At 45.7% G+C, this 17,224-nt stretch overlaps 1 protein-coding gene across 1 annotated transcript; it reads right to left on the bottom strand.

Annotated features, from left to right (window-relative positions):
• Positions 1 to 1,721: 1,721 nt before the first annotated feature.
• On the bottom strand, positions 1,722 to 8,431 carry LOC8050530. The gene is made up of 4 exons (XM_029983727.2): positions 8,351 to 8,431; positions 5,230 to 5,397; positions 3,912 to 4,010; positions 1,722 to 1,916 (listed from the first exon to the last, which is right to left on the bottom strand). The coding sequence occupies exons 1-4, from the start codon at positions 8,429 to 8,431 to the stop codon at positions 1,857 to 1,859; spliced, it is 408 nt and encodes a 135-aa protein (XP_029839587.2). The 3' UTR covers positions 1,722 to 1,856.
• Positions 8,432 to 17,224: the final 8,793 nt, after the last annotated feature.

Genomic DNA, 17,224 nt, shown 5'->3' on the forward strand with positions numbered 1-17,224 from the left:
GTGACTCCACCGTTGAAGGCCCGCACGAAAGCAGCAGCCTCAACACGCATCTCCATCGCCCGTGATTCGTTACATAGTCTTCTAGTTCGTTGCACGAGTGAGACAGATAAAACTGTTGAGTTACATGGTGGGGTAGTGGATTGCGTTTTAATGCGGTAACAACAGTGCCCCGGTACATGCGCTGACCTTGGGCTGGTTTGGACTGACTGACAAAAGTTCGCAAGGTCGCCACGGGATGGCGCAACAGCCCCATCGGCTACAGAAACTGGCAAGAGGAAACACCTTCTGCAAGCGCCGACAGATGGCGGCGAGGTGCATATTTCGAGAGGCTAGGCGATAGAACGCAAAAGAACGGAAGACGCGCTGAATTGGCTGGTTATAAGGAGCGACGCCGTGACGTAACACGTAGCAACCGAAGATCGGCTGTGGCATCCTCCTTCGCCAATTTCGGCTCCGCGCAGCTGGGAACGGCGGATGCACCACTAGGGCGCGTGTTAACCCGCCCCAGTGATGGGGCGGGTTAACACCCCGTGTGTTGCGCGTCTCGGTCACTAGGGTACAGGACCGCGGGCGCAGAGATGCGCTCCGATAAGAAACCGAAACCTAGAAACGCATCCATATTGAGCTTTTTTCAGAACGCCGTAAAATGCTGCCCTGCCTTATACTTTTTCCACAAAAAAGATTGGATTTTATTGTTTTCGAGGATGCTTACAAAGTTTCTTAGCCGAAGCAGAAGTTTATTTTTACTAATTAAAAATAATTAGTGAATTTTAGTTCATCATCTTGCATATAAGAATGTTGTTGGAATCTTTGACGTCCGCCAAGGCTGGTAGTTTGTTCCGCAAATAGTTTCGTGTTACCTCGAATGACCTATTTTTAGGAATTTTTAAAATCTTTTGCAGAAACACCACAGCGTGAAATGCTAATGAAGTTCCTGGAGAATCAGCTTGGCGGCAGCAGCGATTTGGGCTAATTTTTTTCCTTTTGTAATATAAGACAGCAGGTTAGGAGAGCAATAGATTAGAAAAAAAAGCACACCGGGTAAAGGGAGTGGTTTTTAAATTTGACTGGTAATCAGGAGGACATCTGTCAGTCAAAATATTGAGCGAGGTATTTTTTCCTATTTTCCGTACCGTCAAAGTGAGAAAAAAAAGATTTTTTTTTTTTTGCCGTGAATGCTATTACTACATTTATACGTGCGTCTAGTTGCATTAGTGGTTTTCTTTATTTGTCCCTTTAAGCTTGGACAGTGGTCACTAAAGTTTTTATGTTGCTTTACATACGATATTTTTTTATAAGTTACAGTGAATTTCCGGTCCACACTTGGCGAATGACCTCGCCGCGGTGAACATCTCTTTTTAATGAAAGGGTTGCACACCAAACTTGTTTGTAATGTTCCGCATAAACAAATTATGTTAAGGAAAATGTGTCGTGAGAAAAAGATTAGACCCTTTCTCTTCACACATTTCATTATCGGTGGAAATGCAGCGTAACTAAGGCATTCCCATAAGGAATCATAGAAAATTAAACCGCTGAAATAGTTCCAGCAATGTAATACCGAAGGCTAAAACTAAACAAATGCATTAGTGGAGGGAATGTCATTCTGAATACGCGACACGCCACTGTAAAATAGTTTCACGCGCATTATGGTCCCAAGAACTCCAAAAGCAGAGGAAGTGTCAAATAGGGAAATCATGCATTTTATTTTATCTCTGGTTCAATATACTTTCACATTTTATTGCTTAATAAGACTGAGAGCGTGTATACTAAGGATCCTCTTCATTTGAAGTATATTTCGTGAATCCAAATATCTTTCTGCTGCGAGCCATCGCACGAACACGTGTCTCTGAACTGCGTCATTTGACGGTCCAGACAAGATGACCGATGTGCATCAGGCCACAGATGAGGCCCCCAATCTGAAATCGAGATGGGTGCGATTCTTGTCGTAGGTCTCTCAGAATCAAAATGCAGGGATCACATTCACAAATTGGGTAGATAGTATTACCAGTTCCAGAACACGCAAAGCAGAATACTGGCAGGATGACGAACAATACGTGTGATACAAAGTGATACATAGCTCTGTACTATACAGCCAAACTATTGGCTCTCAGTGGTACTATTGATATTCAGGGTCTCCGTGATTTAGGCCGAAAGCCATAGTGGTTAAATTAAAGAAACTGTATATGCAATAAATGGCTTTTCTTTCGATACTTTCGCGAATCAAAGTTTTATTATTTTTGTCATTTAGCATTTTTAAAGATCATTATGACATAAAAAAAGTAACATAAAAATATTCACTCCCCTGATGATACTTTTACAAAAACAACTTACTCGACGATCTGAGGGTTACCTGAAAAGAAAGGCTAATACACTAAATATTTTTGAGATAAACTCCAATACCATTTTTCCCTTATACGCTTTCAGGTAAGATCGAACCACCATGTCCAATCAACAGTTTTTAATCTAAAACAAACAAAAAAATCTTGCTAGTTGTGCGTCCAAAAAACGTCTCCGAAATTTTTACGAAAAATAAAAATTATCCTTCGGAAACAAATTACAAACTCGCAGTCGGTCACGTACGCGTTTCGCGACTTGCGCGAAGGTGGCATTTTGGATAGTTAAAAAACACAAAATGTTGTTCTTGTGAGCTTAATATAGTTTGCGCACAAAATAGACATACAGTAAAATGAGTAAAAATTATTCTATTGTTCACAAATCAATTTTATTTTTTAATAACAATCAAAATTATCACACATAATGCAAAATTGTCCGAATTCCGAACTTTGTAACATAAACAAATTTCAGAAACTTGACTGCGGATGCGCGCCGCTAGTCTTGTCCGCAGAGTTCCGGGTCTTGTAGCGGAAATGTTTTATTATGATCGAAACGTGTCAAAGACAACGTCCACACCAATCTGTGTGTTTAACACGGATTTCAAGTTGGGGAATTATTAGCCCTTTTCCTGCGGAGAGGAAGAGGGGCCAAAAAAACAAACACAGAAACAAATCGGCAGTTTGTCAAGGTGGGACAGTGTACGTGATCCCATTGACTTGAGGGTTCAAACATGTTGGCCAAACTTCTAGATGTCTAGTTCTGCCCCATCACTTGCAGAGTGATGGTGCAGAAATATTGCAACAATATTTCTCTTCCACTACTTTCACTGACGAACACAAAAGTTTAATTTCATATATCAGAACTTTCCAGTAAGCTTCCGACACCGACGTGATACTGTGTTTTTTTTATATTTTAATCCCATTCCACAAACACAAAATTAATGTATCTTATTTGTATTTTGTATCTTTTTCCTCCTGTGACATTTCTCTTTCATTCAAGAATTTATTTAACCCTCTCCTTCCAAGGTTCATTGTCGCTTTTTAGAGGCGGTTTTGTTTCATTCTTGTCCGTTGCTATACTTTGTTTTCCGCTAAGCTGACAGGGCGATGGAAGCTGCGTGTTCGTCGGTGTAAGCCCTGGCTTACTTCTTTATTCTCTGACCCCGCTCTTCGCCTGAAAGAAGTATGCGTCAAGAGCGTGAAAAAGCTGTGCAAGACTGACGGTTGACTGGCCGAACCCAGCACGTAGCTTTCACCTACCCTGTCAGCTTTAGCGGTGAACGTAGTTTGAAACATGTCGCGTTCCGTGCTTCTTCCTATTTCTTTATCCTTTCGTGGGTGAATTAAACCTTCCCAACACGCTCCGTTTTTTTTTTTTTTTTTTTTTTGTAATAAAAGAGGACGACTCGATCTCTAAAGCTCGGAAGAACAACTCGTTTACATTTCAGTCATGGCTATTCATCTGTAAATAAACCATATATATTTTATTGTAACAGTGTGTTCATTGAACGAATCACATCAGAAGTATTTCATTTCTCTAATGGGGCACTCTGTGCGCGTGATCCTCGGTGCACTTACCCCTCCGAAGATGCAGTCTCCCGGACTGTTGTATGTCTGCAGGATGATTATGGCTGTGATGCAGAAGCAGAGGGACGCAGCTAACTGGTAGAACGGGAACTGGACACAAACAATGGAAATTAGAGGCAATAAGCGCACTGGACCCGCGATGGGTCTAAAGAGCTACACCGAAGAGCGTGCACTCTAAAAGAAACTTTGGTTGTAAAGCCGGGGTCAATTGTTCATTCATCATTCAAAAGACAGTCGGCAAACACGAGTCACCGTGCTATTAATGGTTCAAATGCCGCGTGAAAGTTTTCTCCGTGAACTCATTGCCATGTGGCATTTGATGCACGGACCTCGCCGTGACTCGTGTTCGAATCTGTATTCAGACTGCCTTTTGCATGATGTATAGGAGGTATTCAGTGGACGCCATATTTGAGGGCGATGTTTAGAGCGCATGCTCAGAACGAGCTCACATTAATAGCCTGCTAAGACCGGCAAGCTTGATGATGCTAAGTGCACGCTCCAAAAGGACTGCGGAAGCTCGCCGTCAGCACGCGCTCAGCAGCAGCGCACACGGACATGGCCGCCAGTGAATACTCCCTATAATAAGTGTGACCGCGGTTTTAGGTACTCTTTGACTTCTCCATATTATACACCTTGAAAAGTTCTTTTAAGCAGCCCCCAAAAGAGTTCTTCATGGAAAACCTATAACAGGTTCTTTTAAGCTCCTTTTTTGATGTGAAAAAGTATCTAATCGCCCACTTGCCTTTCTAGTGCGCCACGGGGCGATAGTCCTGGATGCGAAACCCTTCTTCACGTGCTGAAAGGGGTTCTTCGGGCGACCAAAAGAATCTTTCAAGAAGATTCCTTTTTTTCTTTAAATGCAGGCGAATTTTAAATGGCAATTGCTTTAGGGAGTGTTCGCTATATTGGCGACGTGAGCGACCGAAAGCGTCGCTGTGGTCGGCCCACCACAATTGGCCGAATGCTGAATACGACGTCAGCAAAGGATGTCTCATCGACGGAAATAAGAGGAATGTAAGAACTTCAATTTTGGCGGTGTTGGCAGTGTTGCTTTGAGAGCGCTATGATTTCTGGCTTCCACCATGCCCATTACAAACACCATCGAACTCGTTGTTCACAAGGTAATGACGTCACGAAAGGTAACCGAACGAGGGCGCCACCAAAACATCTCGCCGCTAATAACATCCGACTTTATACGATTAGCTTTCACGCGTTTTGAACATAGAAAGCATATTTCGCACCAGAACAAGTGTTAAATTGATCGCTCTTTTTCCTGTTGCTGCTGAAGCCACTTCTATCGGCTACGTACGTAGATAGAGACTGGAAGGAAGATGGAGTCCCCTTCGGACAGCATGGTGGCGAATATGAAGTGGACGTCGTTGATGCCATACGTCATGGCCGAGAGGTACAGGAACTGCTGACTCCGGGACTCCACCCCGAACAGGAAGTACAGGCTGCCGATCAGGGTGCCCAGGATCTGAGGAACCAAGCCGCCCAGTTTAGCCGACGCTGAACGCGCACGTGGCCCAAGATATGCTCCCTACAGCAAACACGAACGCGCATGGCTCTAAGCTGACAAAGGTAACAATCTATACTCTGTTTCACCTTATGATGTACCTCAGGGAAGACTACAAGCGCGAGCTCCTTGCTCAAGAGCACATCTCGGCGGCACAAGCTCTCGTGCGTTAAGAGTAGCTCTCAACGCTATGAGCTCGCGCTTCTAGCTTTGTCTGCGGTACAACATAAGGTGAAACGGAGTATAATCAATACAGCGTAATATTACTTAAAAAAAAAAAAAAAGCTACAGCAATAAAGCATTGTAAATTTACGCTGCTCCTGGGAACTTTGTGTCTGAAACGGTACAATACATATCTGAAAAAATATTCGCATTGTTTTGTCTCAACGCCATCATGGACTCGAGCTTCGTTTGGACAGTTCAGCCAAGAATAAGTGAAAAGACACCTCAGCCAAGAATAAAAATTTATTGTTTTACCAAGAATCTCTAATTACTTTTTGTACAGGCGATTTTTCGTCGTCTTTTCGTCGTGTCAAAAAAAAAAAAATAGTTGAAACATGCTGGAGAATGTACCCTGCTAATCAGATAAAAACGAAGGTTAACAAGAAAGAGAGGGCGGGATCGGTGGCCGAGGTCGTTAAAGGGGTATCCACACGAAGGAGAAATCCGCCCCTTTCCTCCGTGGAGCGCGCATCACGTGAGACATACGTCATCCCTTTCTGACGCCTCGTGGCGCGTTCTCCTCCGTGGCGGAGGCGCGGAGGCTTCGTGCTGACAGCACGAAGCCTCCGCGCCTCCGCCACGGAGGAGAACGGCGCCGCGAGGCGTCAAAAAGGAATGACGTATGTCTCACGTGATGCGCGCTCCGCGGAGGAAAGGGGCGGATTTCTCCTTCGTGTGGATACCCCATTAGCGCGCCGCATCTCGGAGAGCGCGGAGCGGAAGCTCGCGGAGCGGATCAGCTCGCGGAGCAGGGGTCTTGTACACCTTACTGTAGAAAGGCTACCAATTACTGTTACAGTTACTCTCGGTTAAAAAGTATTCAGTTAGATTACTTGATTACTTGTAAGGAAAGTAATTGGTCGTTGCCTAAAAAAATAACCGTTGCTTTTCAAATTACTTCAGATTTTTCAAAACGACAAATTTTGCTGTCGGTGTTAAAACGGGTCGTCTACTATCGAATTTGAATAACAAAATTCTTAATTGATTTTCTTTTTAATTCACAAATTTTGGTACATTATCCTTCTATCGGGGAGACTTGGTTGGAGAATTTGTTGGTAGGAACCTTGCAGAAACAAAGCTGGTACCGTTTTAAAGGGGAGGGGAAATTAGTAGCGGTTACAAGTGTCCAAAAGTAATAAAATTACTCGCTTGATTACTTCCTAATAAATGTAAATAAATGATTACAAAATTACTTCAAACAGTAATCGATTACAAGTAATTGATTACTCGTAACGTACAAGTCTGAGCAGAACCCAGATATCCGGCGTCCCATTCTCACACCTGCCAGTTCCGATCCGGACGAGCATCGTACCCACATGCAGTTGTGTATCACTACTGCTTGGTGAAGATTAAACATCCCAGGCTACCGGTGGTACCGCACTGGCTAAATGTCTCAACTACGACTGAGACACCAGATGCTCATTGAGGCTTTCACTAACTTCCACGCTGTGTAAACATACAAAAAGAACAAAAAAAAAACAATTCAGGTTAGAGAGCCGCCGAAAGATAAACTATAGTGGAGTCAGGGTTCGAACTACGGGTCTCCAAATTACCAGTGAGGTATGCTAACCCCTGCGCCCTGCCTTTTCTTTCAGTGTATTATGAAAGCACCGAAACACAATGTTTCCGGTAACCAAATTGTGTGGAATTAGGTATAGAATGCATAGTGTGAAAACTGGACATTCTGGAAAGACTTACGTCTGCCAGTCTTTAAAAAGGTGTTAGGACCCGGAAAGAAAAAAAATATAAAGTAACTCTCGCTAGAGTTAATATGGTCACGCTAAGCTTGTTTTGCGAACAAAGCGCTAGTATCGTGGATAAATTCCATGTAATCTAAGGACCCTAGTATCCTCCTGTCCGGGAAGACCGCAATGTTTGAAGTGTCCAGAGGCGCACCCTGCCCACTGGTCCTAGGAGAGCGCCAGATCAAAGGGAGTTGCAACTTCGAATTCGCACGAAGTGGGCCTACTCTCTGCGATTGCTAAAGTATTATACGGTGGCGCCACCGAAGTGCTAACGCCTTCTAAATTTCCCCTGAAAACCATAATCTCCAGTAAAATGTCCACAAGAAAATAACCGAAGACCGGAGGGAGCATGGGAGGGTGGGGGGAGTGGCGGGGGGGAGTGTACAATATAAAAATGCTTAGGGCGTGAAAATGGTCCGTTCGCCTCTGGGAGCCATGTCTTTTTCTCCATAAAAACAAAATTACATGGGGCGGCTCAGTCAGCTCGCCATTTTATCTCCTCCCAATTCTGCAATTGCAGGAATGCAACTAGACCACAAGACAGGCCTGCTTTAAGGATATCCAAGGGTGCTATGTTGCGCTTTTTGCACTCCCAGGAGACTAGGGAGAGGGAAGTGACGTCAACAACGCAGCAAACGCAGATTCGATGTTGATTTTGTTTTCTTCTGTCAACATCCAATCTGCATTTGCTCTAGCCGTTGACGTCACTTCCCTCTTCCAAGTCTCCTGGGAGTGAAAAAAGCGCAACATAGCACCCCAGCGCCTCACTCAACACACATGCGTTACACTGCACGGCTGTGGCGATCGACAGGGCAGCTGCGACGTCGGACACCGCAGCTTCCCCCAGGCTTTTTTTTTTTTTTCCGCACGAGCGACGTCGCAATTGCGAAATCGCAACTAAATTCTCATTATGTGAATCAGGCTTTACTGTAGGCGTGAATACTCACCGCTTCCATGAAGGTGAAGAGGCCGTGAACGCTTCCGATGTACCGCGTGGTCAGATGTTGGTACACGACTTCGGGCTCCATCGACTGCTCAAATCGGACACCTCTGTGAATTACTTGCTAAAAAATGTGGCAGCTGATTCAATTTGAGTAGCAATCTATGTATCGTGAAGCGCGATTCATCTTCCTTCTCTTCGAACAAAAATGAGATAAAACATCAGAATCCTAGAGCCGCTACCCCAAACAAAACAGTAAAAAAAAAAAAAAATTAAAAATTTTGCCAGCTCGACGCGCGTGGAGCGACAGGCTGCAGATCCCCGAGAGCCTGGTTTCGAGCCTCACCCCTGCCCGTTTCGATCTAGATGAGCATCGTACAGGCGTGCGGTCGTGTTATCACTACTGCGTGAGTACGTTAAACAACCCAGGCTAGCAGTCGCGCTGCACTAGCAAAATTTCTCATCTACAGTGTAAACCAGTGTCGCCCCATCCTGGCAGACCGACCTTCCGCTGTATAAATCCCTAAACGTCCAATTTGACTTCTTTTTTTTAACTTAGTCTGCCTCAACGCGTGACTTGTCTCTCAGCTGAAGATGAGGAATTTAGTCAGTGCGGTACCACCGCTAGCCTGGGGTCTTTAACGTGCACCACGCAGTAGTGATACACGGCCCCACGCCGATACGATGCTCATCCAGAACGAAACGAGCAGGGGACTGAACGCAAAAACCCTGGTTGCCCTGGTTTCTGAAGCGCGAGCTTTCGCCCCATGTGCTCGGAGCTGGTGTGCGCCAGCCCTCTCGGCCACCAATGATTCCCCACCGCGGTGATTGAGTGTGCTAGCGCACTGCAGCACAAAGCACGTGGAGGGAAAGCTCTAATAAAATTCACTCTTGGCGTTTCTTACAAGTACCGACAACATTGTTTAGCAGCGAGCTCTCTGTCTATCCCATTGTTTAACAGCGAGATTATGTACACGTATCGTTTTGAAGCGAGTTTATAAATACTTTGATAAGATAGCAAGAACGGCAGTGTTTGGGGGGTTTCGGCGATTCGACGGCTTTATCTTTCTTTATATTAAAATGCAGTTATAAGTCAGCGCTTGTCGTGCTACCTCTTCTACCTGTGCTTCGTAAATTGTTGCACTGTATTTTCTTTAGTCATGCATCACCAAGTCTCTTATGAAGCCACACGGCCTCTTCTATTTATGTGGAGGAAGTTCAGCAACCTGATCCGGCATGGGATCTGTTCCGGCACAAGGGCGAAACGATTAAAATATTGCAAACCAGGCATTATTTCATTCTTTCAGAATGCTATGTCCGCAAGCACACGTTCCAACAAAATAAATTTCCTCAAAAGACTGTTGTTGGTCCCCAGGACAAAGTCAGAGCATCGTGCCCCAACCACCATCATTTTCCCCTGCACTTGCAAGTAGTAAGTATGAGTCTTCTTCGTGCTGAACAAGACTCATGTCTACTTCTTCCCATCCACAATGCGGCAAAAGAAGCCATCATCTTAGCAACGGCTTCAGCTGGTGTTATCCCCCGCCTTGGGGAGGGACAGGTTGCTTGGAAGAAGCCCTTGCCATTTCCCTCGCACACAACACGTTCTTGTAACATGGCAATGCATGAATAGTCTTTGTGGACGTGCAGGCTTGTCTCTTCGACAACCACTTCCCTATCCTGACATGTCACATAGGGCAAGCATGCGAACACAGCGACTGGTTCATTGTCGATCCCATATTGTCGTGGATCCCCGTGATTTAGCCTGCATGCACGGGGATAAAAAATGTCCCGAACATCACCCTCGGGACGGGTGCAGTGTACAATCCGTCGAAACATTGACGCCCCCCGGCGGCCAATTATTTCTCTTTTCCAGGCAGGGTTGGCCTGTTTCAATCGCAAGCCTGCCAAAGTCACCTTCACGCGCATAATGCACGTGCTAGCACGCATGGGGCCACCTAGAGTAACTAAATAAAGCTACGCTTTCAGAGTACCGAAACTCCCAAACTACGCGTCTGAAGCGCGTCAGGCGCCGCCATCTTGGGTCCACGCGCAGATGGAGGAGTGACTGTCGCGGAGCCAAGCCGAGTTGTAGCCGTCGCCTGCGCCAGCTGCCGCGGCCGTAGCTGTGGCAGCGAATCAAAGTCGTGTTGTTCGTATCTCAACGTAACACGGAAAACGCGTGTGCTGTGGGACGGACTTCAGCGTGCGCGCGCAGTAAACAGCAAACAGCAGCAGGCAGAGGATCGCTGGACCCAAGATGGTGGCATTAAAAAAACGCGATGATGATGATAGCGACTCACGTGACTGCCGCTGTCCAATGATGCCGCAGCGAACCAGAATATCGTTGAATAGAGCGAGTGTATTGTCGGCAAAATGCCAAAGAAAAGGAATGCGGTACTTTGAAAGCGTAGCTTATTTAGGGACTCTAGGGGCACCAGTCGGGACGCCGCGCTTAGTAGTATACTCCGTTTCACCTTATGTTGTACCGCAGCGAACGCTAGAAGCGCGAGCTCATAACGCTAGCAGCTGCCCTTAGTGCACGAAAGCTTGTGCCGCCGAGATGTGCCCTAGAGCAAGGAGCTCGCGCCCGTATCCTTTCTTTCGGTACATCATCAGGTGAAATAGAGTATAGTAGTTTATTGTGGCTGCTTATTGTACGGAGTGTCTACATCACCGCGCGGGGATGTAGCCACGTTGGGAGCAGATAAGGCTCCATCCGCGCCCTACGTCACTTCCTGCGCACGACGTCCTGCGTGGACGGAGGCAAGTTTTCCTCCCGTCTTCTCTCCGTGCACGCAGCAATCAAACTATGGTCTTGCCTCCCATTGTTTTGCCGTGTGCTCTGCGGCAATTGCTCCACCCGTTCCTGCCGTTGCGGACTGCTGTTCCTGCCTGGTCCTCCGCAAGCAGGTTTGACTTTCGCTGAAGCGTTGTTTTCTTCTTGTTTTCCTGGTCAAGAAGTTTGGCCTTTTGTCTATGGCCTTCTGTGTATTAACATGGTCGCGCTTCTGATATGCCTCGAGTTTTGGTTGTCGGGGATCCAATGCTGAAATACTTGTCCCAGTATTTTCCATTGAATAACCGGGTGGCTCTCGAAGTGTGGGAGTTTAGTGGCATTAGGATCCAGGCCTTGTTATCCAAGGTGTCTGACGCCATGCTCGATTTAGGCACAAACAATACCAGCGTTTCTGCGAGCGCGCACGTTGACAAGTACCGTCGGCTGGCCGCTCAGATCTTGGAACGCAATCCGACGATGCAGATCGCCTTTTCTTGCGTCTTTCCGAGACGGAAGAACAGGTTCCATTCGTTGGAGTGCCACCGTAGTCAGAGTGCCGAGATCCAGACGTTGAATGATCGGCACGTTGAATAGTCAGCACAGAGACGTGAGCTGGCTCCTGCAGGAGTTCTGCCGCAAGAAGGGCTTCGTGTTCATCGGGGATCAAGTGGACGAGTGGCATCTGTGCATCGGCTACTGTCTTATTTGTCATGGAATAAACTGTTTCTGGAAACTTTTGCCCAGTTTTCTTGATTGAATGCTCTTAGTATGTTTGTTATTACTGAGACTAATGCATGTTTTCCCTTCTCTCACAATCTTTGTGAGATTGCGAGCGTGCGCGCAAGTCAAGAACGTACGGAGCGGTGGGCTCAGAACTTGTCCCCTTCGATGCACTTAAGATCACACTAAAACTCCTCAAACCAAGCCATCCACACACGACAAAGCCTCACCGCCTCGCTTCGGCAGCGATGCACACATGGGCGAAGGCCCCGGAGGCCGCACCTAGAATTCCTTTATGAGGGCACCCTAGCCGCACCATGACCGCAACCGCACCAAGCCAACCAAGCCGCACCAGATAGCTGCTCGACCGCACGCCCCCTTGCCCACACGCCTTGGATGGCACACTCGCCGCCCACACGTATGTGTAACTCCTGGACAACATAATATAAAGATATATATATCGATACTATTTTTATGACGCATGATATTTGCTATTAGTCTTCAAAAACAGTAAAAGATTGATAAATTCTCTAAGAATTTGTAAGGTCACGTGACATAATTACTTTAAAACAACAATAAGATGTAACCTCTTCATTTTTATATCATATATCTACTTATAAGAAAGCATAATATGTACATAAAAAAATTTTGTCCGTATATTATAAGTCACGTGACCTTTTGCGTGGATGGTGCCTTATCGCCTCCCGACTTGGCTACGTCCCCGAGCGTGGATGTAGCCACGGCCTTTATTGTATTAAAGCACATATGACATATGCCAAGATGATGATAGTGATCAAATTTGCCAGACTTAATTTCAAGAAGGGTATATTTTAATCAAATGTCGGGGTACGCAACTCTCACACACACAAAAAAAGTCGTTAGTTAATTTAGTCTGCCAGAACATGGTGGCATTGTTACCCACTGTAGATGAGCAATTTAGCCAGAGCAGTACGACTGCTAGCCTGGGGTCTTTAACGTGCACCACGCAGCAGTAAAACACGACCGCACGTCGGTGCGATGCTCATCCAGATCTAAACAGGTAGGGGTGGGGATTGAATCCGGAATTCCTGGGTAGGTACACGCACCGATATCTACTATTTGCTGGTTTGCGTTTGCACGCTCCGTGAATGCGCGCACGGTCGGCCATCTTTTGGTAGAATTATATTAGAGAGTTTTAGTAGATCGTTCCGATACCTCCGATAGCCTCGATAACGATATTAGAGAGTTTTAGTAGATCGTTCCGATACCTCCTATAGCCCCGATAACGATACTATGCATGCGCAAGGGAGGCGGTGGCGGAGTATCGGGTATCGTTATCGGAGTCATTAGAGCGATCTACTAAAACTCTCTATTATGCCTGCACAAGAGAGGCGGTGGTTGAGTATCGGGTATCGTCATGGGAGTCATGGGAACGATCTACTAAAGCTCTCTATTATCTCTAGCCACACCAGAATAATATGGTGGCGCATTCTACCACCCGTTAGATAGGAGGCACGTTTTCCACCCACAGCTGAAGGGTCGCGGGGCGACTCAGTGGAAACCTTGGGAACAAATAAATATTCTTCACCGAACGTATCTCCGAGTGCCAGGATGGCCACAAAATACTGAATATTTACCGATGGTAAGTTCTTGTGATTTCACGATCGGGGTGATTTGAACAGCGCGCCGCACGACACGACGGCACAGTCGACCTTCCTCTGACGCATCCACTGAGTTTCAAGAATCTGCTTCGTCGAGCGACTTCAATCAAGTACGAAATATCACCCACGGTGCAGTGTAGTTGACCCTCGGCTCTTTTTATCACAGCCTGCCGCCACAGCGCTCTCAGCCATATTACTATGATAGCTAGAGATAATATAACTCTACCAAAAGGTGGCCGACCGTGGCCACATTCCTGTGCATAGGCGGAGCTAGGCAAACGCTATCCATGCAAATAGTCATAGAGATCAGTGTGTACACCCTACCCTGGGTTAGAGGGCCTGGGTTCTGCAACGCGAGCTTTTGCTCCACGTGGTGTGCGCTAGCCCACTCGGCCACCGGTTCCGCCGCGAGCTCATCCCAAGTATTTACCAGCTTATTTGTGGACGTGTGGGACGATAAAAGAAGAAGTGTTGTCTTCTATAGTGATCAATTCTTACACATTTTCCCGCACCGTAACCCACTCTCCAAATAATGGCCTGCCAAGGGAGTAAGTCGGTCACAGACATTCCTGTTGTCTTGAAATGCCATGTCGTAGCGGATATTGAGTTTCACGGGATCTGGCGTCCAGAGAAGCTTATGAGGTTGGGCCTGCAGGCACATGTGCAACCTACTTTCTGTCGGCAGAAACCTGTTTTAAGAAGGACTCTTTCCTGTCCTTTAACAGCGAAGCTGTTTATGACTCACAGGTGGGATTTTTTCGTGTCCGTGGACAGAAAAACCACGCGCGCGCCTTATCATTTTTCGCGCACGCCTTGTCATTTATCATATGGTTTTAGCACTTGTTTCAATAAGAAAACCACAAAGCAAGTGTTGAAATCACGTGACAGATTATAAGGCGTGCGCGAACGATGATAAGCATGTAGCGACCCCCGCATGCGTTTCGCGGTAAAGATGACGGTTGCATAAGCTGCCGCGGCAACGGCAGAGTACGAAGTGTGGAGTGACGTCACTAGCCCAGCTAACAATGCAAAGCGGGTAGCGTTCCCCGCTTGCGTTTCTTGGTAAATATTGAGGTTGTATAAGCTGCCGGGGCAGCGGCAGCGTACGAAGTCTTTTATATATATATATATAAATATATATAAACGTTTTCGTACAGTGCATGTAGTTTTCTTTCGTCAATCATTTGGTATAGACCCTTTTGCTATTTACAAATATGAACTGCCGCTTGCATTCCAAGCAACTTCCGGTCGCACCGTCTTTGCAAGCCTGTTTAGCTTGCGCATGTCACCAGTGATAGAAAGCATAAAAGCTACACGGACAACAAAGTTGGAGATTTAATATAATCCTTCGGCTCTATAATATTACATCTTGTAAGAGGCAAGTTGGTTTACAAGAAACTAAAAAAAAATGCCTAAGGCAGAGCAGAAAACCCGTGCTGACCTTCAGGCATTGTTAGAGTTTGACTATTCTCATCACTGTAGTGCTTAAGCACGAGCCACTACCCGAGTGTCCGCCGAGGCATTGAATTTTAGTGCACGTAGTCGAGGGGTCACGCAGTTCTCGTGTCCAATCCATGGGCCGCGCTCGACTGTCGTCGGGGGGGTGGTTTCTATCCCACAATTACGTAATCAAGCTATGAAAAGGCAAGACTAAAATAAACAGGCTCTTTTGTCCTCGCAATTTCACTGCGACCAAAAAGCTTTTGAATCTGTGGCGGTCCTTTCGAATATGCGTGGGTCAAGCTAGGACCAGTACGCCTCTGCAAATTCATGAACAGTCCAACACGATATCGTTTCATGTCGTTCTTAATAACCCGTACAAAAACGTCAGATACACGCCGGAATGAAAAATGCCGGTTCCGCCTGGATCTGAAATTGGGGCACCGGTGTGTATCCCGTCTGGAAATGCGCGGTTCCAGACGGGATACAAATTTTAGATTCAGCCGGAACAGGCATTTTTCATTCCGTCCTGTATCTGACATTTTCGTACGGGTAGTGAAAGCAAAATACTTTTTTTTTGCAGGCATTCCAGTTTCAGTCAGGGGATTCAGCGATGCACTCGACGCTTACATGCGCAACTGGAACGGACTGCTTAACATCATTGAAACCGTAAGTAATCAAGCCTACCATTGCATCCAGGAGTCATCACGCATTCCCGTATTTTTTAAAGTTTAGACGCCACTGGTGGAATAAAATTAAAATCCTTCCGCCTTGATAATTTTTTATTCTTTATATCACAAGACCTTTTGCTTGGTTAATATTCTTCCAGTTAGTGTTTTTTTTTAGGCCAAACCTGACTGTGTTGTACTCGCGGTCCTAGTCAAATACAAGTATGTTATCCAGCCTAAGTTCAAAAGCGTGAATTGCTGAGCTCTCGCAAAAACAAGGATAGTGATTTGCCCGTAACTTGCTTCAACATATTAACAGGCGCATCTGAACTAGCCACCCAACGTCACAATATTATTTTCGCGAATTTATTGCATATTTAGTGAGAGACTGAGAGGCTGTTAGGTATGAATCAGGTTGTTCTGGCTCGGACCTCGATGGGCACCTTGGGGTTGTCTATCGTCGGGGACCGGAGGGAGGGGGGCGATTGCAAATGTGGATGCAAATTGCTGGTTAGACTTGTTGAAAAAAAAGGTTGCATCCGCCGAAAAAAGAAAAAAAAAGTTACAGGCGGCACAAATGCTTCGGTGTTCAAAGAAACAGACTCTAGAGTACGGGCGTAACGCAGTAGATGACTGTTGTTTGTAAGCAACAAAGTGGCCGAGAAAGAGTCGAAAACGTAGCAAAAAATCAATCATAAAAATAAACAACCCGATGGCTCTAACGCGCAAAAAGAAAGAAACAAAAAATATCAACAGAAAAGACGCCCTGGCATAGCGGCGTCTGAACCAAAAAAAAAGTAAACTTAGAAAAACGGACACAGAGCGAGACCGTCCTCCAAGTGACAGCATTTATCGTGCGTAAAGGAAGTTGACCCTCATCTGAATGTGTGCTTTACATAATGGCACACGGGTTTTATTTTTGTTTGCGTTATAAAGCTCATTTTCGATCGCATGTGCGAGAGGTGGCGGGTATTCCTTTAAACTCCGTTGTTGTTTGTTCTTAGTTAAGTGTTGGTGTCCATTCATTTCGGTAACAATCTCAAATCTTATTTGTACAATCGTCTCCACGCAGCATATTGACATCATGGTAGCGAATATATTGCAATAGGTTTCCTGCTGCCTTTTACTTTTATAGTTGACGATGGTGTCGTCAGGATTACACAAAATGTCTTTTCAACAAGACAGGTAGGAACCTGACATTGATGAAAACTGTAATGTCAACAGCAACGGTAAAACATACTGATTGATCGGAACACTAGAGTTGAGTCTTAGCTAAGGATTAAAAGTTTTAGTACATTAAGTAATAAAAAATAGAAAAACAACGCGAAGATAGATTTATGTTTGGCATGCCATTCTTAAACTGACATAAAAATGTTTTATGAGCTAAAAAGACAGAACAGCACGTGAAAAGCATGGACCAAAACCTAAAAAAAAATTATATATGCGTGCGTGCGTGCGCGCGTGCGTGCGTGCGTGCGTGTGCGTGTGTGTGTGTGTGTGTGTGTGTGTGTGTGTGTGTGTGTGTGTGTGTGTGTGTGTGTGTGTGTGTGTGTTTTTCAGAGACGCAGGCCAAATCGCTCCTGCCAAAAATACTCATCGCAACGAAAAAATGCTTGTGGCGTTTTGGTCCTGGG

The sequence above is a fragment of the Ixodes scapularis genome, unplaced genomic scaffold (assembly GCF_016920785.2).
Source record: "Ixodes scapularis isolate PalLabHiFi unplaced genomic scaffold, ASM1692078v2 PGA_scaffold13__105_contigs__length_92229423, whole genome shotgun sequence".
Classification (NCBI taxonomy): Eukaryota; Metazoa; Arthropoda; class Arachnida; order Ixodida; family Ixodidae; genus Ixodes; species Ixodes scapularis.

Bases quoted from the DNA above. Each gene is read 5' to 3' on its own strand.
- LOC8050530 (XM_029983727.2), bottom strand. From the start codon at position 8,431: ATGGAGCCCGAAGTCGTGTACCAACATCTGACCACGCGGTACATCGGA. The intron at 4,011-5,229 runs GTACGTAGCCGA...GTTTGTGTCCAG, and splicing joins TCCTTCCAGTCTCTATCTAC to TTCCCGTTCTACCAGTTAGC. The intron at 1,917-3,911 runs GTAAGTGCACCG...TCTCGATTTCAG, and splicing joins GAGACTGCATCTTCGGAGGG to ATTGGGGGCCTCATCTGTGG.